The 9,951-nt window shown below is 40.9% G+C and overlaps 1 protein-coding gene across 2 annotated transcripts in view; it reads right to left on the bottom strand.

The window, feature by feature from the left end:
- Positions 1 to 8,454, bottom strand: part of thsd4 (thrombospondin type 1 domain containing 4) — a 24,453-nt gene extending 15,999 nt beyond the window's left edge. The window contains exons 1-7 of one of the 2 annotated variants that reach the window (XM_086025900.1): positions 8,064 to 8,454; positions 7,310 to 7,361; positions 7,165 to 7,228; positions 6,180 to 6,436; positions 4,052 to 4,340; positions 2,322 to 2,424; positions 1,473 to 1,609 (exon numbers count right to left, since the gene is read on the bottom strand). In XM_086025900.1, coding sequence (XP_085882026.1) covers positions 1,473 to 1,609; positions 2,322 to 2,424; positions 4,052 to 4,340; positions 6,180 to 6,436; positions 7,165 to 7,228; positions 7,310 to 7,338 — 879 coding nt within the window. In that variant the 5' untranslated portion in view covers positions 7,339 to 7,361; positions 8,064 to 8,454. Of the gene's footprint in view, positions 1 to 1,472; positions 1,610 to 2,321; positions 2,425 to 4,051; positions 4,368 to 6,179; positions 6,437 to 7,164; positions 7,229 to 7,309; positions 7,362 to 8,063 lie in introns of both variants that reach the window. The other variant, XM_086025899.1, reaches the window with a different exon arrangement.
- Between the last annotated feature and the right edge of the window lie 1,497 nt (positions 8,455 to 9,951).

Consider the following 9,951-nt stretch of genomic DNA (forward strand, 5'->3'; position numbering starts at 1 on the left):
ATATATATATATATATATATACTTTGTGTGTATATATATATATATATATACTTTGTGTGTATATATATATATATATATACTTTGTGTGTATATATATATATATATATACACTTTGTGTGTATAAAATATATATATATATATATATATATATATATATATATATATATATACACACACATATATATATATACACACACATATATATATATATACACACACATATATATATATATACACACATATATATATATATATACACACATATATATATATACACACACACACACAAAGACAAATATCCATCCAAAAACAATTCCATGCTTTATTTGCCCCTATTCTGCCATGTTCTCTGCATGCAGTCAGGTTGGAATTGCAAATGAGAAACTGTTCTCAATGGCCTGACCTGGTTAAACGAAAGAATAAATAAATGCATTTAGAAGCAAATGGAATTCTGTTCGGATTCTTCATCGATCCGAAGCGTGTGTTCTGGATTAGTGCATCAGAAGCAGACGTGCAAAGATCACACTGGCGAGCGGCTTTTAAAAGTCTGCGCTTGACGTTTAGCTGTAGTGATGCTTGGCACGTTCCCGTCCACCCTCAGGAAGTTTTTTTTTTTTCTGTATGTTTGGCTCAGGAAAAGCTCAACATTCCCAAAAGCTCTTTCGGGAGGCGGGAAGTTCAATAGCTGCTCTCTTTTAGCAAACTGTTGAGACATTTGTCCATTAATAGTGATGCAAGACCTGCCAACTTCAACTAGCTAACCCCCCACGGTTAGCGTAGCCTGTTACTGGAACTCCGGAGACTGCAGTACAACAGGCTCCATGGTTAGCGGCACCTTTTTTTTTTTTTTTTTCCAAGCTGCTTATCAGTGTTGGATTTGAAATGAGCCAAACAGTTGTGATTCACATTATAGCAGACGTTTTGGGGTTATCGCTAGCCGCGGGGCGGAATTTCCGAGCAGAATGGCTCGAGCAGGACTGATGAGGGGAATATCCTCTGAATGAGAAGTGTGAAGATGGAGCAGGAAGTGAACGCACCACTGTGGATCACAACATTTGTGTTGTGTGTTTGCACCCACGCAACGGCGCATCAGTCCAATTCTGGCAGGTGTGTTTTAGCCACTTGGATTGAGACGCTGTTGAAATATCCCACAGCACAACTTCCTCTGGACCTCAGATTCACTCCAGGAGTTCCCTCTTAAACTATCCTGCCCCCTTGTGGCCACGATCACCGCCCCATCCTAATTACTTTCATTATTAAAGCAACACTGTGTCATGTCAGTTTTTGTTTATTATGGCGGCACCATGTGGATGTTTCATCCAAAGAGTTGTGAAATAATTTTATCAAGGTCAAATTCTTGCCCAGTGCTGTTTTAATGCAGTGCCCAAGGCTTTTCAGATCAAGACACCCCCCCCATAAAAAATAAAAATAAAAATAAACAAATGGTATGAAATGAAGTCATGTGATCTTACCATACATTTTCCCGCTACACACACAGAAGAATTGTTGGGTCCGCATGTCGTGCCATCAATCACTTTGTCGGAGAGTCGCACGTAGAACCTAAAGCCAGCGGCTCGACAGTTGAGCTCGCAGTGCTGATCCCCCGCAACTAAAAGAACATGAACAATTTTTAGTTGAACTCTAACCTGGACAGTATCTCCAACACACACACACACACACACAATTATTTGGGGGGCAACATTTCCTCCTTTGCTGTTTTTTTTTGTCTTCAGGCCAATACAATACAAATGTTACTTTGGCGCCATCTGGTGGAATTTTTGTGTCCTTGAGTTTAATTCATTGATGGGTTCTTGTCCCGTTTTGTTGATTGCATCTTGTGCCCAGTCAAAAGTGAAATTGAAAGCATGTTTGTGCTTTTCTCCTCAGGAGTAGTCTACATTTCTATTCCAATCTGTATGCATAGTCTTTGCTCACATTTATGGTTGGGAATAAATGCCCAAAAGTACGTTTTTAATGAGTCCGCTGATAGTGTAGTGGTACACACGCCCGAGTTGTGTGCGGGCAGCGTGGGATCGATTCCCGCTCAGTGACGGTGTCTGTGTGTGCCCTGCGACTGGCTGGCGACCAGTTCGGGGTGTAGTCTGCCTTCGCCCATTGACGGCTGGGATAGGCTCCAGCAACTCCCCGCGACCCTGTATAGGATAAGCGGTTTGGAAGATGACATGACATGACGTTTTTAATGACTACCGTTTGTGTAGAGCGCTAGTGTGGAGAACCACTTCACTTCACTTCACTATTCAGTACAGCCCAGCCCATAACTAGAAATATGACACATGATTTCCAGATTTACAACGTGGTACCTTCATTGAAAGGCTCCCACTGGTACAGTCTGCCCATGAAAGGCTTCTTGTCGTGCGTGGCACACTGAGCAGCTCGGATGGGTTTGCTGGATGCGGGACAGGCCTAAAAACAGACGAGAACATGATAAAGAATAAAAATAAGAATACGGCAGTTTATGGGGCGGGATGAGGGTCAGCTCACCTGCATAGGAAGACCCTAAAAATGGTTAATAATGTTACGAAAGTTTTACTTTGGAACATTTTCTATTTTTTTGCTGGGAAAGTTTATTATTCAAAAAAAAATTCAACTGAAATCTGTGAGTTTGACTTATTAAAAAAAAAAAAAAAAAAATGGATTGCAAAATTCACATTCTGGAAAGGCTAACGCTAACATTTCTTCACCTTATCATGACCTTAAATACACACACAGATTTAGATGGACCTGATGTTTACCTCCAAAGGGGTTCGCCAAGGTTATGTATACACGCATAAAAAAAACATAATTAGTCAAGCAGGAAGAGGTGGAAGCGAACGTTGACGTTACTCATCGATCAGGTTGCTGTTAAAAGAAGACCCTCCGACGCCTGGATTTAAACAATCCTCGACTCTGATTTACTTTACGCTCGTGATGTTATACAGAACCGAGGGGGTGTGCTCCTTTTCAAATAGACACGTTGGTGTTCACTTAGTCATTTTAGCTGGGAAGCTTCAGGCGAAAATTGCAGGATGTCAACACTCACTGGTCATATCATTAGGAACACCACAATCATAATATGACAGCCAATACAAGAACTAAAAAAAAAAAGGAGCTAAAAGAACATTTCTAGGGAGCACAAAATTGAAAACATTTGCAGACTTATATTTAAGACCTTTTAAGAACTAGGTTAAAAAAAATGTAAGGCTTACATTACATACGGAAATATGAAGCTTTTTAAGACCTAAATCTACAGCTTTTAATAGTTTTAGGACCTAAAGCTAAGACTTTCGAAGACCAAAATGTATGAATTATTGACTCCTAATTAAGGCTTTAAGGCCAAAATCTGAGCATTTGAAGATATAATTTTAACCTTATAGACCTACATTTCAGGCTTTTTCAGACCTACATTTCATATTTCAGAGCTAAATTTAAGCTTTTGAAGACCAAAATTGAAGACTTTCAATACCTAAAAATCAAGTTCTAACATTCAAAGCTTTTACAACCTAAATCTGAGTATTTTAAAGCCAAAATACCTTTTTTTAAGACCTAAATCTACCAAGTTTGAAAGATATTCATTTGACAAATGTAATGATGATGAAATGTAAGCTATGCTACACCAAAATTAAGGACTTTTAAGGTCACATATATTTAGAGATTGCATATTTTATATGTCCTGTGAAAAACACTTTTGTCCAATCTTGTAATTACAAAAAAATTACATTAATTGGATGTCTGTAATGCAGAAACCCCATTCATGTAAAAAAAATTTTTTTAATTTCAAAAAGTGGTTTTCACAGGACAGCGACGATATGAAAGTAGAAATGAATGCTCTCTAAAACCACCTTATAATACACTCAACATGATAAAACGAAGTACATTTTTTTTGCCAGCATGTCTTTCAGTAGCAATTACAGCACGATTGCAAACCAAAAAAAAAACGGTAAATGTGACAAATGTTGCTGCGTGCTTTAAATGGGGAAGAGGCTCTACATGTGATGGACGAATAAAGAAGTTAAAATTTGATGGATTGCGTTAAAAGGATGGCCAGTGGTACCTCATGGTCGCAGATTCTGTGGTGACTGCCCTCTCCCGCACAAGACGCCGCGAGAGGGTGGTAGGGTCGCTCCAGTTGTCGCTGCGGCTGCTGAGATCCGGCACCCCGCCCGCCCGAAGGAAGCCCCATTTGGCTCTGCTGATAAAGCGGCACCCAGAGGGTCTCCGTTTGCGGTCCGTGGCGCGACCTCAGGCCACCGTGAAGGGGGACAGCGGAACGTCTCTGTCTGTCAAGTCGAGACTGCCGGACCCTTTCGGAAGCCCGCAACGGAGCTCTTCCATAGCCGTACCTGCCCGGGACGATGGCGCTGGTCATTCTGAAGACATTTAGGTAGGGTCAGCAAGGCCTTCTCTGTTGGCCTAAAAACTGCCTATCAGAAGAACTGACTTCCATTTATCAACCTCAGTTCTAATAGGTCCTAAAATGTGCTCCTGGCGTAATATACACCTTTGGGCCAGGGTTTTGCGTCGATAAACTCCGACATTGTCTCTAATTTTAGAGTAAAATCCGACGATGGAAATGTGCCAAGTGAGTCGCTTTCAGCAAAAGGCCCCTGTTGCTCAGCTGTCAGTGTGATTTGTTGAAACAGGAAGGACTGCACATCGCAAAGCTGCCAAGCACCGGCTGAGTCCTGGACTCTCTCTAAAGAAAAAAGGACGTGGGTGGGGTGGGGTGGGGTGGGGCGGTCTGCCGGGTCGCGCGGCCCACCCCGATAGCCCCATAGAGTCACTTTCAAACCCGACCGGTTAGCATGAAGCACAGACGTACTGTAACTCATAAGCGAACAGGAAAACAGCACTTGGCCTTTGTTTGCTTCTTGATGGTCCAGTGGATGTAGAATTTGGCATTGGGGGTGGTGGGGTGGGGGAACTTGGCTCAGTCTAAGGATTTGGCACAGCGATCAGGCCAGTTAGGTTCATTTATAAGGAAAGTCAACCCAAACATTTTCTTTACAATATGTTCTGTGCAGCCCAACTAGTCTAAACAAGTCATTCTGATTATTATTGTGTTTGTGGAATACAAATTAAGCAGCAAAATCCACCGTCTTCTATCCATTACAGGGGGCGGCCATTTTGTCACTTCCTGTCGACTGAAAATGACATCACAGTTAAAGGGAAGTCAACGCAAACATTTTTTTTTTTTTTTTTCAAGAATACGTTCTATGCAAGCCTAGTTGAAACAGGGAATTCTGACAAATATTGCATTTATGGAATGAGTGTTATCCCCTCGTTTTTAGCCATCGCCGGGGGCGGCCATTTTGTCTTCTGTCGACTGAAAATGACATCACACCTGCTCACAACGACCAATCATGGCTCAGATTCAGAAAACAGGTCAGCTGTGATTGGTCATTGTGAGCAGTTGTGATGTCATTTTCAGTCGACAGAAGACAAAATGGCCGACCCCGGAGATGGCTAAAAACGAGTGCATTTTGCTGCTTAATTTATATTCCACAAACGCAAAATTAAACATAATGGCGCGTTTCAACTAGTGGGCCTGCTGGGAACATATTCTTGAAAAAAATATGTTTGGCTTGACTTCTGCTTTAAGACCTACATTGATTTGTTGAAGACTGTTTTTGATGTTGATGACAAAAACATGTATGTTCAATTTGACACAGCAGTAAATCACCTTTTTGATTTTAGGTTTTTTGAAGACGCTCTGTGATGTTTTTGGAAACCACACATCACACATGGCTCATGTAAACTTCAAGTCTTTGACATTTAAGTTCTATGAAATACTAAATGTATTGAGTTTGTACGTTAGTCCATTCAAGACTAGGTTGTCGACGTTTGCGGAAGTGTACGTTTTGTTGAAACTCTTAACTGTCTTTGACGGTTACAAAACACATCTTTGATATACAGAGAAGAAAACATGAGGCTCATGAATTAGTTGAAGACTGCGTCTTTGATTACAAATACATATATAGTATCTTAGTTTCACTAAGACTAAATCCTCTTTAATTTTCAGTAGCGAAAGACTCACTTGCCATTGATGCTGACAAAATGACATACGTTAGGTTTGTTGAATAATCTTTTACTGCCCCAAAACCCAAACCTGTATGTTTGATTTGACAAAAATGGTCAATTGTCTTCGGGTTCATCAAAATCTGTTCACAAGACATGAGCACCTGCTTCCACCAGACGGGTTTTCCTTCCCCTCATGACGGCCGCCATCCCGATAGATGGAAACTGAAGGCCTCAAGGCTGAGATGACGTGCTCTGCACGCTGGGGAGGGGAGACCTTCAGACATGGTCTACTCCGCTCCTGCACGCCACCTCCACATGTCAGGGAGCAGGCCGACCAGGGCCCCCAGGAACCCCAGGACCCCTGGATTCCTCCACGGTCCGCTTCAGAGTCGAACAGGGGCCCCGTCCTCTGGGGGACCTGCACAAGAACAACAATGACATTTCCTTAGGTGGACCTTTTTTAGAAGCTGAACTCATCAAATGTGCCACTAAAAAGAGGGGCAGCCTAAATTTCAAGTCATATTTTTGCTGCCTAATGGAAGTCTTTGTTAGCTAGCAGTTCTTCTGTGTTGTGTTTAAATACTCAAGGACAACTTTAGCATATTGGAATCTCATTTAGATATAACATCAGCTGCAAACATTACAAGAACCGGAGGCTAGGAATTCCACTGTGGAGACTATAACTTCTGTATACACTTGGGTCATGGTTAAGAATGTCAAAAAAAAAATATATATATATATATATATATATATATATATATATATATATATATATATATATATATATATATATATATATATATATATACACACACACACACACACACACACACACACACACACACACACACACACACACAGACAGTAAACAGGCGCTCACCATCTTCCACAACTTCCAGTTAGCCCCTGAGCCACTGGTATGGCAGATTGTTGACACAATAGCACATTAGCACCTGAGCTTTTTGGGAGCGTTCCCGCTAGCTTTCCACACTAGTCGGAAACAGGAAAGAGGCGAGTCCTCTCACTCGGAGGCATTTGACGAACAAAGACGCGATTATGATGATGCGTGCAGCGCCGGTGCAACGAGATGTGTTTGTGTATGGACGGCACGTGTTTGGACTTGGGTGCAACCTTGGTCCCGCTCACCTTTCTGTGGTCTGCGGCGTGTTGACACCTCACGGCTTCCAAGCAAAGTATTAAAAGCACATGCCTACAGAGCAAGCCAGTTGGAAGGCTTAGTTTCAGGTGAACAACACATTGAAACAATGGTGCGGCTTTGAAGAAATACTACCTGACATGCCACGTGTAGACTCCTCGCATTCTTGCAGGATGATGAACGCACGCTAATCGGAAATGAAAAATTAGACGTGCTCAAACATTGTACTTAGTCTCAAGCTGAATGTAATCACATCCTAGTGCACAACATGTAATAAGATCCTACAAGAGCACAGCAAATTACAAGCCTTTTTGAAAGCGATATACGCATCCAAACATATTCAATGGCATGCGTACAATTTTTATTTGATGTGTTTAATATCTGGATTAAAAGGTAGTTTGTAGTACTTGCAGTTTTCATAGTCAAATTAACACTCTCATAATATGTATATATACCATATTCAATTTCTTATGTGGATGGCTGGGCCCGGAAAACTATCGCCAGTCGTCACTCTCATCAGGTGGTCAGGTAAATTAACACCTCTCCCTTATTTTCAATTGATTGTACATTCCAAAAAATACCAAATCGAACCAGTAACATTTCATGTTTGGCAACTTTCCAACATGAGTAAGACACGCGACCAATATAGCAGCCTTGGCTAACGTACTGTTTGTACACAGTGAATTATACTTTTTAATTACAAATAACTACTCAATGGCTACAAAGAAACAACTATGTGCCTGTGGAAAGTAAAACTCCGGGTGGGAGGTAACATCCAAATAATTGTTATTCATTCAATTATCGTCATTAAAAAAAATACGGTTTGAAAAACGTGTAACTTAATGCTACTTGCGCAACATGTTGCAACAAATCACAATTGGAGACGTACCTGAGTGTTCCTCGTACACTTTGAGAACTCCACTGGACTTCTAAGGCAACATGTTCCAATCTGCAGCCTCCATGAACGCCACCTTTGCTCAGCTTCTAAACACATATTCCACTTTTCCCCCCAAGCGTTTCACTTCCACCACCTGCCGAATCGTGTGAAACAAACATTCTGGTCCCAAAGTCAGAGTCACATCAAAAAGGTGCGCAGGAGTTCCACAGAGCCACTAAAAGTCATCCCACTGGGCTCCGGTGCTTGTGACTTCCCCACACAGAAGAGACTCACGAGTGAAGGAGTTGTTGTGAGCCACACGCGGTTCGGAAAATTGACTCTTTTGCCCCCCCTGCTGGAATACAACCATAGGTCCCCTTTGAATTCTCTTGTTAATTGGCAGCACCGCAGCGAATTGGTGAATTAGGTACACATGACCTCGGTTAATGAAACCTGGAGCATCTGCATCTCAAGACATGCAGGAGAATGTGTGTGAACACCTAAAATAACAACAATCAACAATAGTGATGATCATAATAAAACGTGGTTTAAAAATACTTGTTTCAGAAAACGCATGTATATGTATTTGCAATTAATTGTTCAAAAATAGGGTCACTGATAGTATAGTAGTACACACGCGTGAGTTGTGTGCGGGCAGCGTGGGATCGGTTCACACTCCGTGACGGTGTCTGTGTGTGTGCCTTGCGACTGGCTGGCGACCAGTTCCGGGTGCGTTCTGCCATTCGCCCATTGTCAGCTGGGATAGGCTCCAGCACCTCCCCGCGACCCTGTACAGGATAAGCGGCTTGGAAGATGATGATGAGATGTTCAAAAATATTTGTAAAAAAAAAATAATAATAATGATCATGACATGAACAGTAAATTGTGTGCAAATTTATTACAAGCTATTTTTTAAACAAAACGCAATCAAACTCAAGTACCCCCTTGTAATTAATAATAATAATAAGAAGAAGAAAACAAACAAATAAATGAAAAAATAACATAATATTAAATATAGATATGAATGGTGTTACTCCTCCTGGTGCTGCATCAATAAACAATAAATGGGGATAATCAAAATAACTTAATAACGGGGCTTACCAATGTGGGTTTAGGCCACAAAAAAGGCTATGAGTGTTTACTGGACTTTCTAGGGAAAATAAATTGATGATGATGATAATGATGATTATAATAATAATAATAATAATAATAATAATAATAATAATAATAATAATAATAAAAATCATAATAACTTGGATTTCTAGAAACAAGGCCGCAAAGAGGGCAGAAAAAGCTTTTTGTTTATTTACTTTGCTTTTAAATGTTTGGTTGTAAATACTTTTAATTTTTGTACTTATGTGAAGCACATTGTGTATGAAATGCGCTATATACATAAAGCTAACACAAAATATCAAAATCTGTATGAAACAGTTAAGTTTTTTATTTTTGTTGACATTTGAAAATGTCTGGCAATGGGACATTGCAGATCTCAGAGGGGAGAGACTTCCACAGGATGGGGACTGCCACACTGAAGGCTCTGGCCCCGTAGGTGCGCAGGCGGGTGCGGGGGATATTGAGGTTACCAGCGTTGGAGGACCTCAGAAAGTTAAGGCCTTGGTGGCGGATAATTTATTTACAAGTGGGAGCATGTTGACAATGAAGACAAGGGGTCCAAGCACAGAGCCTTGAGGGACACCATGGTTTTATAGAGGTAAGGGAAGTGTAACCATCAACGGAGACACACTCTTACCGGTTTTAGGGAGATGCACCTGTAGTAAATAAAGATTTTTATTCTACTCTACTGTATAAAGAAAAATCGAGGTGGGTGCTACATGTTAATTTGCAATACAGTATTATAATTTGTTTGAATCTCAAGCTGACTCATTTATGTAAGGAAAAG

Source organism: Filicampus tigris, chromosome 3, assembly GCF_054856515.1.
Source record: "Filicampus tigris isolate MCC_2025a chromosome 3, RoL_Ftig_1.0, whole genome shotgun sequence".
NCBI lineage: Eukaryota > Metazoa > Chordata > Actinopteri > Syngnathiformes > Syngnathidae > Filicampus > Filicampus tigris.